The sequence below is a fragment of the Ambystoma mexicanum genome, chromosome 1p (genome assembly GCF_040938575.1).
Source record: "Ambystoma mexicanum isolate Mex_15411 chromosome 1p, UKY_AmexF1_1, whole genome shotgun sequence".
NCBI lineage: Eukaryota > Metazoa > Chordata > Amphibia > Caudata > Ambystomatidae > Ambystoma > Ambystoma mexicanum.
Window position 1 is genome coordinate 661,659,801 of NC_090921.1, and position 17,395 is coordinate 661,677,195.

At 44.2% G+C, this 17,395-nt stretch overlaps 1 protein-coding gene across 3 annotated transcripts in view; it reads left to right on the top strand.

Annotated features, from left to right (window-relative positions):
• The window catches only part of TARS2 (threonyl-tRNA synthetase 2, mitochondrial), a 1,102,517-nt gene that overhangs the window by 326,799 nt on the left and 758,323 nt on the right, over positions 1-17,395 (top strand). For all 3 annotated transcript variants that reach the window (XM_069649728.1, XM_069649729.1, XM_069649730.1), the window contains one exon: positions 16,521-16,604. In XM_069649728.1, the coding sequence (XP_069505829.1) occupies positions 16,521-16,604 (84 nt within the window). The remainder of the gene's footprint in view (positions 1-16,520; positions 16,605-17,395) is intronic.

Here is a 17,395-nt window from a genome sequence, read left to right on the forward strand (position 1 = left end):
CGGAACCCTGCAAAACAAGAAACATCATTACTAAAGACTTTAAAGACATTTGAATTACTCGAAACTTACCGTTCGTGCAGTAAACGACGGACAGCAGTCCTCTGAAGTCAAGAGGCCTGCTCCCCTTATGCAGTGAAGAAACTGGTTACAGCACCCTGCCCCGAGGCAGATGGAGAGCACAGCGTTCACTTACCTAAGGTGAGAGCGTTAACCTTTGGGGTTCTACAGGAGAAGAGAAAGGGAAGAAGAGAGAGACATTCAATAACCCAGTTCCTTAATCCCATATTTTCTATCTGCAGACATACAGTGCACAGAGGTCCAGCCCAAAGAGCCAGCCGTGTGTTACACATCACCTTTGAAGATACGGTATACGCCCAGTCAAGACCGGCGCCTCTACGGGAATCAGGTGAGCGTTACAGTATCTTTTATTTACAGGTTGCCCAGGTGGGGGGGATCTCCACACAGAACTGTGCCTAGTGGTAAGGGTCAGTATTCTGCCTATTGTTTCAACCATCTTGCGTTCCTTCCTATCTCTATTGCTGGTTTCCTCGTTATTAATCTGTGTGACATTTTAACCGTACAGTTGATGCACTTTACTGAGATTTGATAACATTAGTGGTACCACTTTAGAATTGTAAATATTTATCATTATTGACTTCCGAGTACAAAGTGCATTATTGTGATCGTGTACATACCTTTGAATATTAATTATATAAAGACTGTGTTTTCAGTAATATAGTGTGTGGACATTCCTTTGTGAGGATTTGGGGACTACACTGTACTTAAGAACCAGCCTGCATCACCTCCTGAGAAGCAAGGCTTTGATTGCTCGTCCATTGCTACCTTATAGAGAATCTTGGCTAGGGTCTTCTGTGCCTCTCATCTACCATATAGAGAGCGGAAGTACAGACACCCCCCCACCAGTCTTTACAGTGAGAAGTAGTAGTAGTAGGAGTTGGGGTAAGAGCAGAAAAGAGGTAATAGTGACGAGGAGGCGGAGTAGTAGGAAGAGAATTAATATGAAAGCGTGAAGGTAGGGAGACAGAGCGTAAGATCAGATGGACAGAAGCGTAGTGGGAGGAAAACACCTTGGGACCCGGAGTAAAAGATGGTCAAGTAAGACTGGGCGTGTATGGTGAGCTATTGGCACCTGGTGTAAGGCACCATTCCCTAACTCCCTAGAATCCTACGCGGGCTAGGATAGTGAGAGCTAGGAGGACCCTATGAAGTTAGCCAGCCATCTGCAGCCAGACAGTAAGAGGTGTCTTGCGCTAGAACTAACGTGACAAGGACGCCTGGGTCCGAGTGTGGCGACACCCAAGGGAGAGTAGAAAGAGAGGGACGGACGGGCCTAGCATGAACTCCTACTAGCCCCAGTAGATCTAAACATCCTAAGAATCCCATAACCGGTTCTTTTTATGAAATCCAATAACTACCCTTGCACTTTCATACCATAGCTCTCAACTCACACGCTTTTGGCCGGTGTCACCCGCCTTGTAAACAGCTAACTCACCCGCCAAGCCTCCTGCACGCCCATTCATTTCAATGGGCCTCTCACCCACCAAAAATAAAATCGGGGGTTTTCACCCGCCTTTGCGACATAAATGGTTGAGAGCTATGTCATACAGCGTTAGCGACGTTATTTGCGGAAGACACCCCGTTCCATAGTTTTACAGGTGGATGAAATGTAAAGATTTAAAGTAATTGATCCATGTTGAAATTTGTCGTTGCTTCACCATGCATTTCCCATAAGTATGATGGCATGTTACTTCCCGTAGCCCCCATGTCTATTAAAAGGAAAGTTAATTAAAGTTATTTTTTTAACTGAATGAACCAACATGCCATCAAGGCTTTTGGATTTTTTTTAAAAAGTAAATGAGGTTTTGTCTTTTAAATTGCAGATGTCTCTAGTACTTGCTATTTCGTAAGGATTATTGTTCTGATAGCTGATCTATGCTTGTGGAATTCAGTTATGCACGCAATGTAAGCATTTTTCGTCTTTACAGTGGTTTTGGGCATAAGAAAATCATCTCTGTTCCTGTATCCTGCACCTGTGTGCGCTCTTCTAACTCGTTTATTTGGATACCCTCTTTCCAGAAGTCTTGTTTTTAATATAGTGGCTTTTTTGATGTAATCCGATTTTTCATTGTAATTACTCGGTAGTCTCAAAAACTGATCAACGGCGAGATTTTGCCTGGGGATGTTGGTTCGAAAGTGGCAGGAGAGTGTTTGTATATATGATTTTAGAACGTCTATTTTTAAATGTAAGTAACTCTGAAGGCAGACCGGGGCACAGGTCACGCAGTACATTTAGTTGTGCTCCAGTTTACAGGTCGCCATCGCTCCTCTCTTATGAATAGGCAGCTTTTTTGTTTAGTTTCTACTGTAAATAGTGCGTAGGCGTAATACAACTTTGTCTTAGAACATTTTTTTTTTACAGGACTGCTTTACATTGTACCTGTGGAAAAAGTGCAAACTCTTAGGAAGGCACACGCCACTCTCCCCTATGTGCACAGCAGGTTAGTTATTATTCTCCATAAATGAATTATCATTCACCAATGACTAGAGGCAATTAATAATTCATTCTTTCGGCTAGTGGCAATTGCTCTTTTTGTGCTGCATATCTACCTTGTTTTCTTCAGTGTTTCTTTTTTAAAAATTTTTATTCCGTTGTTTTTTTTAATCAAATCTGTGTTTTTTGGTGCTTAACCATTCTGGCCATTTAAAAAGAAAAAATCGCAGACAGCGTTGCTTTTCCAGAGTCCATTTTCTAGCATGAAGAGTTTTTAAGATCTCAAAGCAGGAGACCCAAGAAAGGCAAAGACTAAGCCACCATGGATGAGCTTAATGATGGCTGAGATCGTTAGTGAAGCTTATGTATGCTAAGGAAGTGGGTCTTATTTGGCACCACTTTTAACTTTTTTTTAATTTTTTTTTTAAATTTCTGTTTATTAATTTTCACAAATCCAGCAGATCAATAAAACAAGAAAATATCAACAACCTTAACATCCCCCCAATTCCCCCCCCTTTTCCCAGTTGCAGCACCCAGATAAGAACAACCTTCAAACTCAGATCAGCCATTCCGGCCTAGCAGCTGTAGATGTCTAACAGTTTTAATCTCTGCGGGCACCATTGCTCCCTGAAATCGCCTTTCAAATAGTCCAAAGTCTCACCCCATTCCGCTGCAAAGTTCTCCAGCTTCCCCTCAACCGCGTAGGTGGCCCACTCCAAGGAAACAATGTCCCACATCTTCCTGAGCCAATCACTCTCCGTGGGGATCCTCGGGCTCTTCCAGTTCTGTGCGATTAACCCCATTGCTGCCAAAATATAAACAATGTGCGCCTTGGGGGTTCTCGCCCCTCCTCCCCCCTCACTCCCAATAGAATCTCTCTGGGGCTCCGAGGCTCCCCTAGCTCTTGGGTCTGAGTTTGAGCACCTGCAATTTCACGCCAAAAGGGTCTAATTTGGCAATCCCACCAGATATGCGTCGCGTGCCCACCTCCCCGCAGCCCCTCCAGCAATCACTTGAGTTTGTGGGGTACATCGCGTGCAGTTTGGCTGGAGTGTAGTGCCAATCAAAGATGTACTTATACCAGGCTTCCTGTAATCGGGGTGCTCTGATCAATTTAGGGACCAACCTCCATAGTCTCTCCCAATTTCTTCTCTCCATCCCCACCCCCCTCTGCTGCTCCCAAACCTTCATATACGGCCACCTGACCGTCGGACCCACGCCCTCCAGAAGTTTATACAGATTTGATATCAAGCCCCTGTCACCATCATGGGTCAAGAGGAATCGTTCAAACTGTGTCAGCTCCCTCGTGGCCCCTTTCCTCATCTCAGTTGACATTACCCAATGTCTTAGTTGAAAATATATATGTCTCTCTCCCTCACCAACTCCAAACGCCTGCTTGTAATCCCTGAATGTTTTTACAGTGCTATTGCTAAACATGCCTCTCAGGGTCTTACAGCCCCCATCATCCCACGCTCGAAACACCCCTCTCTCCAATCCCGGCGTGAAGTCTCCATTATCAAAAACGGGGGTAAAAGGAGACGGAAAAGACGAAACCCCTCGGCTCTCCACCACCCTGTCCCAAGCGGCCACCACTCCCTTTGTAATGTTGCTCATGTAAATGTGCGATGGCCGCAGTTTCCGCGGAAGCCATAGTACTTCCCCCAAGTGATGCCGAGCGACTGCCCTATCCATTTGTACCCAATGATTTTCATAATTGTCTGCGAACCATTCCCTAATTACCCGGAGGAGTGCAGCGTCATGATACTGCCGGAAATCCGGCAGCCCAAGGCCCCCTCGATCCCTAGATGCAGTGAGGAGGCGCCAAGACAGGCGCGGTTTCTTACCCTCCCATATGAAGTCCTTAACCACCTGGTCAAGTTCCCTAAAAAAGCGCGGCGGGATCGCCAAAGGGATCGCTTGAAAAACATACAAAATACGAGGCAGAATCACCATTTTGACCGCTTCTCTCCCCCATAGCCAGGAGATCCTAAGGGCACTCCAGCGCCGCAAATCTCTCTTGATTTAACTTTTTTTTTGCAAAATGCCAAGAAGAAAAAGGCACCGACCCATGGCCAGGTTCCTTGAAACAATTACATTTTGAGCACAGTGAACATTTATAACTGGACTAGTGTGAAAGCACATGTTCACCTTTTCAGAGTGTTTATGTTCTTAATGCTCCTTGAAGTGTCAGATGCTGGCGGAAGGTGCTGAAGCAGTTTGTGCTGACTGGCGTGTGCCTACTTTCTGTGTCTTCTACTTATGCCTTCTGGTCTTGACGTGCCTGTGTGCTCACTTCGCAACAGTGGGCCTCAACTTGCCCCTTATTTGGTGTAAAAATCTATCCAGTCCTGATGCCAAGTATTCTGCTGTGTTATTTGGAGACATTTTCACAGGTGGGTATTTTAACCATTAAAAGAGTAAAATTCTGACCAGTTGTGTGTTTTTATTGTGTTACCTGAAAGCCTAATTGTTAATCATCTTGTTTTCCAGTCATTGCTTTTCCCACTAAAAGTGGGCAGCATTTGGAGTATTATATTTTTTTATCGGTGGTAACAACATACTGGAAACGGGAATAAGGCACAGTAGACATGGATTGCTGACCTGCTGTGTGCACCTTTCCTCCCATTGGTTATATGTGTTTATAACGCTGCAAAAATACCTTTACAGTTAAATAAAACACAGTAAATTTCGCCCACAAAAATATAATGACATATAATGAATACTGTTTTGTAAGCTTTTGTCACCCACCTTCATCGTGCCTACAGCGGCAACTTCCTAACTATTTGCGTTTTGTATTTGTGTTTGTGACTTTGTTTTCACCAAAGCACTGCACATAATAAAGATGGTACAAAATCAAGCAATGGGTGCAAATGAATCAGTCAAACAAGAAACTTTTTGAAAAAGTAGAGTGAATGTGGGATTTAAGACAAGGGTGGAAAAGATGGAGTGAGGGAGCAGAGGGGATAGGGAGGGGGAGAGAGTTCAAGTGTTTAGGGGCTAGAAGTGAGAACGGAAGCAAGATGGAGCGCAAGGAGGGGCAGGATTGGTGAGAATTGAGATTGTGAGCGAGAAGGAATGTGTAGAGAAACTAGAGCTAGATAGACTATGAATACATTTGTAGACAACAGTGAGAAAGTGGAGAAGATGAGTCAGAAGGAAGGAGAGACAAAGAAAAGAGGGAGTAATAGAATTGTGTGGATAAAGAAATAAGGAAGCGCATAGAAGAATTGTACACTTTAGAGTGCTAAGATAGGAGATAGGAAGACCAAGCAACAGAACAGAGCAATAGTCAATCTGTGAAAAGATGCGAGATGTAATGAGGAGTTTAGTGGCATTGAAAGATAAAAAGGAGTGAGCACACAGAATATTGTAGAGATGGACGCGACAGATGCAAACTCTGTTAGATATGTAAGATGAGAAGGATAAAGAAAACTCAAAGATAATGCCAAGTTTTTCTGCAGAGAATGAGAAGAGTAGAGATGACGGGGATGAGACCATATTGGGTGATTGCGGAGGTGGTCAGGTATGTGCAGGAAAGAAGAGTAGCTCGGATTTAGCAGGGTTAAGAGAAAGAAAGTGGGGGCCAACCAAGATTGGATGGCCGAGAGTCAGTTACAAATATTAGTGTGAAGAGAATCAGAGAAGGAAGAAAATCAGGAGATAATTTATGTGTAGTCCGTATAGAAATGACACGATAAATTATAGGAACTGTTGAATTCAGATAAGGGGAGAATTCAGATACAGTGAGAACAATAGAGACCAGAACTGAACCTTGGAGAACCCTCTGAAGTAAAGTATGGTGGAGGAAATAATACCAGACCTAGAGACAGAATAAGAGCGGTCTGACAAATAGGAATTTGAACCACTTGAGAACAGAGCCAAAAAAGCCAAGACAAGTCAGTGAATATAGGAGGAGAGGATAATTAACAGTGTCGAAATCAGCATACATCCAAAAGAATAAGTATAGAGGATTGCCTGTGGCGGCAAGTCGAAAGCAGAGAGTTAGTGACATGAAGGGAAGTCTCAGTGGAGTGGGACGGACAGAAACCCAATTGAAGAGAAGAAAGGAATGAGTTAAGATTCAAGTAGTAAGAAACTTGTTACAGCACACTCAGGAAGTTTTGATTTTTAAATAAATGGAAGAAGAGCAATGGGACGGAAGTTATCACGTGATTCAGGCAGGGTCAAGAGATGTTTTTTTAGAATGGGTTCGAATAAAGCAGGTTTAAATAGGGAAGGAAAGGAAGGGGTGGCAAGAGAGGTATTCAGAGGACAGGTGAGATAGGGAATGGAAAACCTTAGGAAGCAGAAAGAACCTGGAAACTCAGTGCACGTGCAAGTAATATTTGGTGAATAAGTATACAGAATAAAATATCATAAATATAGGCTGACTAGGGCTGCAAGAGATTGTATCAGATTGTGGAGCCTCTGTTTAGGAATCCACCATATAAACCAATTGGATTGAGAGATACGCTTGCACTGCACCAATATCCAAAACATGTCCTTTTAATGCTTGATAGTAAATTTCAAGTTGGTTTGCAGACCAGCTAACACGTGTTTCGAGCATAGCTCTTTCTCACAGCTTTGTTTTCATATGTGGTAAATCCAAACAGAATGTATTTCTCAACGGTGCATTGCCCTATTCCCTAGCTATATTCCTTCGCAATTGCGGTTACTTGGAAACACTGGTTCCTGCATAGTTCACCTTTCGGCTGCGTCTGAACTTGCAGATAGGGAATGAGATGAGGATAAACTGAATGGGTAAGGGAAGATTGAAGAGGCTCATGGGGGAGCAGTAGGGTGGGCACAAGTAAGGAGACCAGCAATGTCAGAATCAGTGAGTGGGGAACGATGAGAAAGATGAAACGCAGAGGAAGAAGGGTGAGCAGAGGGTCGGGGATGGGGGGTATAGTGATGCTAGCTTTTTGAAGTGAAGTAGTCCACAAAATCAGATGGGGATAGAGGGGAAGATAATGAGGTTTAGATGGACCAGGAGAAAGACTATTTTTGAAGTCACCTTATTGTTCCTGTCATGCGGTGCATCTAGTGGACATTTCTAGCATACCAAGACCGAGAAAACAATTTGTTATGTCCTTTCCCACAGAGAAGATTTATTGCACACATTTTTTGTTTTTCATTAAGAGAAATTATATAGGTTTAATGTTTTTCAAGTATTTATGGGGGACACTCCTAAATCCCCCCTTGCTGCCCTTCCCTTCCCCCACCCAAGCCTCTACTTTATAGGAATAGGTTTTTTCCCTAACTAACCTGCGAAACAACTTTTTTCTCAATCGCAATTTAATAAAAGATATACTTTGCCTGTTTTTCAATTTGGTGTTTTATACCCAGATGAAATGACTGGATATTTGCCCAGAGTGAACTGTGGATCCATTTCGTGTCCTGATTGTTACTGTCTCTGGAATGCAGTTTCATCTCTTGGTGTGCCTCTAGGTTTGAAGTGTTGTAGAAATTATGAAAATAAATATGTGATGCTTTTGGCATGCATTTTCCATAATATGTTGTCCCCCATTGCCAACATAAAACGGGAACCGTTTATTCAAAGAAATCAGTAAGGCCCAATTTTTAGGTCACAAATGTGATAAATCCTGTGGAATCGTCATTGATTCCCCGTCCGGGATCTCCTCCCACACGGCCAGGGGATGGCAGCCGCTACCTGATCCTGACCTTAGGGTGGTACTATGAGTGAGGATCATGTGGGAGGGTTTGACTATTGGGGTAAGGTGGTGACCCCATCAGGAGAGACATGGTATTCTTCCCTTTCTGGGGAAGAATACTCCATATTTCCCAAGTTCTTGATGGTTTGTTGTCACTATATAAATCCCTCCCATTGTAAAAACCAGGAACCCCTTTCTGAAAATCACTCTAGGCAAAATACCATTCATACCTCACACAGACATATAACATCCACTGTCTCTAATCTTTTTTCAAATAAAAACCCTAACCAATATTACTTTGGGAATCCTAGAAATCCTATGTACTCCAACTCCCATAAAGCCTCAAGTACTGAGACAAGGAGGAGGAAGGAGTCAATGCAGACTGAAAGAAACACAAAAGCTAACCATGCAGACTAGTTGTTCTGATGCAGCAAGAGTGCGCGCGACTTTCTGAAAATGGTGTCCGCACTTGGGAAAGCAGGAGAGCCAAAGAGGAAAGCAGAAGGTAGCAGCACGGGGAAGGACCGTGCTGGAGAACGCAGGTATTTCCTAGTGGACGCTTGCAATGTCTTACCAGCATGACGCAAGGCCAAGAGAGATGAAGCAGACACCGTGCGAAGACTGTCAGCAGCAGTGCTACTGGAGCCACAGTTCTGCCAAGAAGCAGCAGTCTTGTCGGCGGGTGAGCGCAGAGCAGTCTGGAGCGCTGGAGGAGGCTCTGCAGTGCGAGGGAGGCCGTCCCAGGGGGGAAGCTTCATCGCAGAAATGTGCCACGGGTTGGGAAAGCTGCAAGACATTGGTGAGTCTGCCCCGATCCATTGGGGGTCCTGGAGTGTTCAGACAGGTATGTAAGCAAACCAGAACGTTTGAATACCGATCAAGTAAACTTCCACAAGTCCCCATGTACGAGATGGAAAATGTGGGGTAAGTTGGACCAAGCATTACCACAAGCAAATAAATAATAATGAACATATTCAAATGCAGAACTGCACCAGTCTGCATGTATGAAATGTCTGTGTGAGGAAAGTTGGGACAAGTAGTACCTCAAACCAATGAAGAGGAAGAAGAAGAACAGTGAAGTGATATAACTGTGCTATATTGAAGGACAATAAAAACCGAGAAGTAGCCCTGGTGAAAGAAGCACATCGGCAGTGAGCATTTGGTGGAGGGTGAGGGGAAGAGAATACCTGGCAGAGAAGTACACCAGGGGATCTACAAGACCCCAGAAAGAGATTCCTGGCAGGGAAGTATAATGGGCAATCCACTCAAAGCATATGTTAATGTTAGTGCGCGGTACAAAAATCTTTTAACATTATCACCACTGGAGTGGTCCCCTGGCACTCTGGCGGCTCTGAAAGAGGGAGAGGAGGGGGGTGAGTTAGTGGGAATAAGCTGGAAAAGTGCAAGAGAGCAGTGATGTGCTGTTGGCAGCCTTAGCCCGGTGGGTCCGTTGGCTGGGCTTGGGGTGTTTTACGGTCGGTAGTCGTCGTGTGCTGTTGTGCAAGTCTATGTGTGGTTTGTTTTGTTGTTGCAGTGTAGTGAGGTTTGTGCGGATTGCTGCGTTTTAGGCTTGTGGTTGTGTTTGGTTAGAGTTTGAGAGGTGTATACAGAGGGATGAAATTGTTAGTGGATTGGTTAGATGGCCTTGCTGTCCCTGCAATTATGTCTAGGTGTGATGCTTGCCATCATTCACCATTCCATCGGAATGTGGCGCTTGCCAATTTCAATATTCCATCTAGATGTGAGGAAGGCTAGTGATCAGGATTCCATTCAGGTGTTGCACTAGTCGTCATTCACAGTTTCATCTAAGTGTGGGGCATGCTAACATTCACATTTCTATCTAGATGTAACTCAAGCTAGAGTCAAGGATTCCATCTAAGTGTGGTACATGCTAACATTATTACACCCGTCTAGAGGTGACACAGGATAATCTCGACCGTTCTCTATAGATGTAGCACTAGTTAGCATTGGCTAGTATGTTAGTGTGCAATGCAACATTTACAGTCCAGCCAAGAATGGATTTATGCTGGTGGTCACAAATCTCTCTAAGTATGCATGATGGAAATCTATGGCAGTCTACTTTATGGAGAGGTAAGGTAGAGTGGTGATGGCTTTGTGGAGTAGAGTAATTGCTCTACGTCCCACCCATGCCACACTTAAAGTTTTGTTGGTGTCTGTTGGCTGCTGGCTTCCTCTGCGAACACCTGCAGACACGTCTTGGAGCCACCAATGCAGGAGGCGCCTCTTGCCTCAGGGTCGCCGCCATAATGGTGCCAAGGAGGTCCAGGGGGTCGCAGCACACACGCTCACCTGTTGCCAAGATGGGAAATGGAAATGGGATACGCAAGAATAAGACATTGTGGCTAGATACTTGGCTGGGGAGTGTACGAGGGGATCTAGGAAGCTGATGAAAGGAAGTCCTGGCAAGCAGAACACCAGGCACCTTGAAGATAATTAAGAACTTTCAAATTGTAGGAAGATACCTGGCAGGAGTACACCAGGGGATCTGAAGAACCTACTAAGGATTCCTGGCAGGGGAGTATACCAGGAGGTCCACGAAAGTTACAGAAAGAGATACTTTTGCCATCTTTGAGAAAATGTTCTTTGAAAGGGACACGTTTGCCATCCTAAAGTAACTGTTTGAAAAAGACACTTTTCGCCATCCTACCCGCAATATCCAGGGGAAGGGAACCACCCTCTGGATCCAAGGGTTTCTGCCTGGAAAATACTATTTTTGTTGGATTGATCTACTTGCTATGATTGTGAAAACTGTTTGTCCAAACATAGGTCAGAGATATTTTCCTCACACTTTTAGTTCCTTTTCAGTGTGAGTGGCGGATTTGTATGTTTGTTTGGACAATTTATTTAATTTTGACAAATTGACACAGACTGATATTTAGTTTTGGTTTCCTAGGTAGGGAAACGCAATTGGATAGGGACAGAGAAGCCTTTATCCAATGCTTTTATTTTAATAATGTCTGATCATGGAAATATTACAACTTTGTTTACGCCTCTCATTTCTGACCCCTCGCACATCTTTCATGCTTGAGGCACCGAACAACCACTTATATGCATTTCAGCCAGGTCAGTGAAACGTAGCATGAGGACAGGACATGTGCTTGGCTTAGGTCCACTCCACTCAGTAAACAGATACAATATAAATGCTTGAGGTAACACTGCCAAACTACTGTGAATACCTCAGGTTAGTATTTTCTATTTCTAAAAGGTGATGAAATTAACCCTGGAATTAGTCCATCTTGCTCAGTGAGCCCACACCCCTTCCAGTTGAGACAAATGTCTGCCTTATTGTGCCTTTCTTGGCACGTTAGCTAAAATAATGGACATTCTGTCCAGATATATTCCAATGAATTAGAGGTGCTTGTTCTTGCATTTCCTCAAATCTGCTATTCTCCCAATGAGCAGGCTACCCATCTAGACACTCTACCACCTATATATATATACTACAATCCTCACCCTGTCCAACTTTCCAAACTCTGCAACCACCTCTCCCTTTATACTTATGACTAATTCCAAAAACAAATGGACAACGATTTACATTCCTCTGTAACTGTCCTATCTTGTTGCATTGATCAGTGGTCATGGTACTCTTCTGGCAACTGCCATCTCTTCACCCATTGCTTTTCGTGACCAAATATGTTCTTAATTGCCATTTGTTGGTAGCCGAGGCCAGTTACTTAAGATTATAACATTTCTGAATATAGTGCTCAAAACACATACAAATACAAATCCGTACCTCAAACCCTTACCTCATTGAAATAAACCCTCCCTATTGCCCCTACTGTGACAGAATGCCATCTGTTGAGGACAGGATAGCCTGAGCATTTTTGATTTTTATAAATATAATGATGCAGGTAATTTGGTTTCTGAACGGGTGGCCAGACCCTCCTTTCATAATGTTCCATGCCAAAATCATAGTGCACTTATCTGCCTTTGCTTCAGCCATCTCTTGCAACTGCCCTGCAGTGCAGCAGGGCAGGTACAAAGCTCACATGTGCTGTGCTTTTCTGACAGCTGCTAGAATACAAAGTTCTAACAGGAAGAGGTGGTTTTTTACTCATCTGAACCTTGGATACAAAGCATAATGTGTATCCTGTGAGCTTGATGGCATGTTAAACTGTAAATATATGCTGTGTCTGATTAGGACATGGTAGCTACTGAGATCTTTGAAGGCATCATGAAGCAAGACACAGACAACAGATTCAAAGTTGAAACCGAAATAATGTATTAACTCAAATGTCAAGATGGTACAAGGCCTAACTTGCTCTATGCTGAGGCGGGATTTCCCTACCTGAACGAAACTAAGGAACGTCTAAGTCAAAGAGTTCTCTTTAAAAGTCTGTTTATGTCCAGAGCCTATGCTTGACCACACAACTAAAGCTAAATAATGTGCAGGGATGTCAATAATAAAATAAATGGTGATTAACACTAAGTTCTGAGCTTCAAGCTCTTCACTTCCTCTTCAGCTCCCCTTCTCCAAGTTCAAGAAAGTTCCACAAAAGTCTCAACTTTACCTTTCTCAAGTTGCCAGCAATACAGTTTTACACAGTCGTCAGGGTTCCCTTCCCCAAGTTCGAGGTAACACAGTTCAAAAGAAAAGGGTCTTGAGGCTCTGTGCGCAAGACAGCGTCTGCAATCCATCAAGTCTCAGGGTTCCCTTCCCCAAGACTTCAACGTAGCAATTTGTACTTGTCTCCGGTTTTCAAAGTTAAACACAACTCCAGGTCACCTTGACCCTCCTTCTGGTTTTCATCAACAGTTCACTTACAGTTCTCCTTCTTGGTGTGTTTCACAATGTCTTTGGTTTTCACAGTTTAGGGCACCCTGGTCTAGGCGCAGTTGACAGACCACACGGTCCACCCATCACAGGTCGCCAAATCAGGAACCTTAGTCTCTTGAGCCCACGCAGGTTCTTCTTCATTTGCCCTGTGTCCCAATTCACATTCACTTAGCTTCTCTTTGTCGGCATGCTGGCTCTACATGCAACTTCACACTCTCCTGGTCAACCTCTTGGCTTTGCTACAATGTGTTGCACGTCTTATGGCAATCTTTGGCCTTGCCACATTGTCTCCTTTCATATAGTTCACTTTGTGGTGGTCTTATTCGTTTCCCATCTTTCTCTTGCACTCTTTCACACTTGCGCTCTTTTCTTAGATTATTTTCACATGGGCACTTTCCCCAGCTCACAGCTTTGTCCACAAAAGTTTCACTCAACTCTGTATTCAGTGTGCATGATTAAGCTTTGCTACAAGTTTTCGTTCAGTTCTGTATTCAATATTCTTAATTTAACTTTGCTTCAAGTTTCATTCGGTTTGATAATCATTTTTGCTTCATAGAGCGCTTTGTGACTCAAGCATAGACCCTATGAGGGCCCTGGCTTCGAGTGTCATTCCCCTGCACTCACCAGCCCTCGTTGTTCCTCTCCGGTGGCTCTGCTGCTTCTTCTCCGCTTTGCAGGCTGGTCTCTGCAAGCCCCGCTCGCACTCCAGGTGCCTTCCAGCGCACCCCGGCAGCTCCGCTCTCCTGCCCCGTGCACAGACAGCGTCCTTTCTTCTTTCTTCCTTTTCCTGCCGCTCTGGCTGCTTTCTCCTGATCATGAGGCTCCCACACTGTGGCAGTTTAACGCCCACCTCGTTCTGGACTCCACAGGTCTGCTGGGACTTCTGCCGGCATCCTGGGATCCTCTCAGGTCCCACCATGGTTGCCTCTTCACAGAAAGGGTCCCCTGCTGGTCTCTGCCGCACAGGCCTCCATGTTGCTTACTTTGCTGCTCCTTTGGTCTTATTTTATACACCTGCAACCACTTGACAGGAGGTTGCAGGTGTAGGCTCCCAATTGGACTTGCTTGACCATAGTTAAAGGGACATGCCTGACCTTCACAGTACTTGGCAGGCATCTTCCTTGTCCCAGTACTAGAGTGGTGAACGGAGTCACTAGTGTTCATTACTCCTAGTCGCCTCTTACTCGTCCCAGTACTGTCATAGGTAAAGTGTGGGAAAATGAGGGGAGATGTTGTATAATAGCTGGCGAAGGGTTAGGGTGGTCTTCAATAGGGAATGGGGGATACCATATCTCGCCTGTGGGTGCCCCACTCCTAATCCCCACGGACCTTCCACCCAGGCGATCCTCACTTGCTTCTCCACCCCCAGGGGCAGGATCCAAAAGCGATGGCCTTTCCCTGGCCACCTGGGAAGAGGATCCAAGGGGAGTAGGAGTGAGGTTTCTCACAGATCACTCAATTATACATCATTTGGATGCCTTCTTAGTGTCAGCCTGGTGATCGGTGCTTCAGTCATGACAGGGCTGGTGCGGATTACCAGTGCAACCTTGATGTTCCACAACAGCCATGAGGGACGAGGCCCAGGAAGCTGCTCTTATGATCCCCCTGAAGGCCAATACCTTCGTTCTGGGCACAGGAACTCTTCCCAATAGGTCCCCTCGGAAGGTAGTCTTGCTATGACTGTCACTCTCACACCAGGGTGCTGATCACTGGTGCTCTTTGAAAGTAGACAGACCTGGGAAATGGGTTCATTTCGTATAGCCGAGAGGAATGGTTTAGGCCAAGAGAGTGTTCCACCATATTGGATTATGCTAGGGCATCCCATACATCCTGCCCCTCCCCATCAGATGACAGAGGACACTTGTTAGAGCAGCCTGTATTGGACCCCTGATAATAGGCTTGCTTTGGGCTAACCCAATGTTGAATTTTGCCTTTATTATGGGATAGGGACCTGCCATTAGTTGATTTTATCTTTGGACTTCAGGAAAATAACGATTCACTTGGAACTCTGTTGGGTATACAGTCTATTCCAAAGTCTTCTGACATAGATGTGAAGACAGAAGCTTCCAAGGAAGAGGAAAGCTCTTCTCAATGTCCACTTCAGGGGAACGTTCGGGGTGAAATTGTTGTGGACCAAGATCATTTTGCTTCCTGTGTACTGAGCCAGGATCCTGCTCACTGGTGAAAGAACCCCTGTAAGTGGCAGAAAAAAAATCCTGGAGTGGAAGTGTCGAAAAAAGGACTCTCCTTGTTTCTGGTGATCCTGGGCTGGGTCTCACAGCAACTCGGGGGTCCAGAAGTATCACAACACCCTGTTTACCTCCTCAAGACCTCTTTGAGCTAGCTAGACTCACTTCAAGTTATTAAAACACCTGCAATGCTGCTTTGGGAACTCTATGAATGGCTTACCTGCTCCAGACGCCAACTCGACTTGATCATCGGCTCAACTCTGTGGAAGCAACTGACTTGACCTGCTGGAAGCCAGCGACTCGCCTGTTTCAAATGCCAACTCGTCCTAGCTGAAGCATCGTTTTGTTGTCTACTCAAACTGCTGGAAGACATTGACTTGACCTGTCTCAAACGCTGACTTAACTCACCAGAAGCCTGCATCTCGACGCAGATTCAAAGTCCTGGCTCAACTGCATTAAAGCCTGTCCTCAATGCTGTTCAGCCCCAAAAACAAGAAACCAAATTTGTTTAAAGAGTCCCTGTCCTCTGGTCAGCCCTAAAGGTTCTTGGTGACCTTTCCGCTCACTTTCTTTGCTTTGTTAAAGACATATTGCTGTACATTTACATTGCTGCTGAAATCAATTGTCTTCATGCCTATACCGGTCTTCCCCCCTGTGATCTCAAACTATGCACATCCTCTAGTTTTCTTTTACAGGGGTGGGTTTTAAGTGGTATTTTTTTTTATTAACGTTGCCACCGTACGATTGTTTGTGTTGTAACTGTATCTGCTCAAACTTCTCTTGAAGAGCATAGCATAGCCTTAGCCTGCGCTACCAAATGAAGTGATTATTTCACCTTCGTGATTGGGATCAGTTGCCTTAGTAGCCCAGGAGCTTTAGCCACTTCTCCCTAAAGTTTCCACCGGTGGCAGAGCATGCTCAGAAACTGGAGCAAGACCATGAAATACTGTAAACCTTTTTATTGCACCTGGAATATTCAATTTTCATTCAAGAAAATCTCTAGGAATGATCCCAATCACTCCATCTTTCAGTACAAATCGATATACAGTAGTCCCAACAAATACCTTTTCTTTTTAAAGTACGCAGTTACATTGTTGAATGTTCAGGAGTCTCACATTGTAAAGCACCCAGATACATGTTGTAAACTATTACTTTTAAGGTAGATGGGGTGTAGAGAGTTTTCACTGGTAAAAGTGTAGGTTGATGGAATTAATATTACAGTCTACTACAAAATAGCATTGGATGAAAATGCACAGAACCCCACACACTGTATACATAATCTCCCAAGAGAACCATTGTCCTATATAAAATAAAGACCACCTTGTTTTCTTCCACCTGTTTTACAGAGCACCAAAGCAATACGTTTTCACACAGACCATACGAAAAAGGAGCAGAAACACCATCAGCAGAAAACCCTAGGGGAGCTACATGTATGTATTCAGAGTTTCTTCATTTTGTGTTCTTGTATTGTGTGCAGATCCTTTAGCCATTTACAGCTGCAGTAGCAATTATGTGACACACACATTTTACAAACGGAGTCAAAATCTGTTGCGAGCTTGTGGAAATCAGCAAGGCATATCCTTGAGAGAGTGAGATATGTGCATTCTGTTATTGGTCTTAATGGCTCATAGTGGTTACCCTGTGTATCTGCAAGTAAACTGCCTTTGCTTATTTGTTGGGTTTCAGACATTTTTGTACTAGCAGCAACATCAGAGGATGTAGCTCAGATGAGTTATTGCCCCTGTACACTTTCACTGGTAGAAGGACTCGAGGGTTGGCGGTTTACCTCTGAAAATGGGTTTTGTTGTCATTTGCTTTCATTACCTGATTGCATGGTAAGGTTCACGTATATCATTGTTTGGTGTTTGTAGAAGTAATTATATACTTAAATAATTTGATACATCTATACTGTTTACATGTCACTTTTTCAATCACGTTTTGGATTTTTTATTAATGGATTTGAAGACTTTCTCTGTGTAAGGCTTTCCATGCTTGTTTTTTTTTCCAAAAGGTTTTATTGAAATTTTCAGTCACCAATGCACACGCCAATATATCAACATGTGTTCCCTCCCCACCCCATCAATTACTCTCTCTGTGATGTAGCAGTCCACCTTAATGCTGATAACCTCATGGACACGCCTGTAGATTACCAGCAATGAACTCTATTCATAACAAGATAACCCATTTAACTAGTATTGTTCATCTCTCAATATTAAGTAAC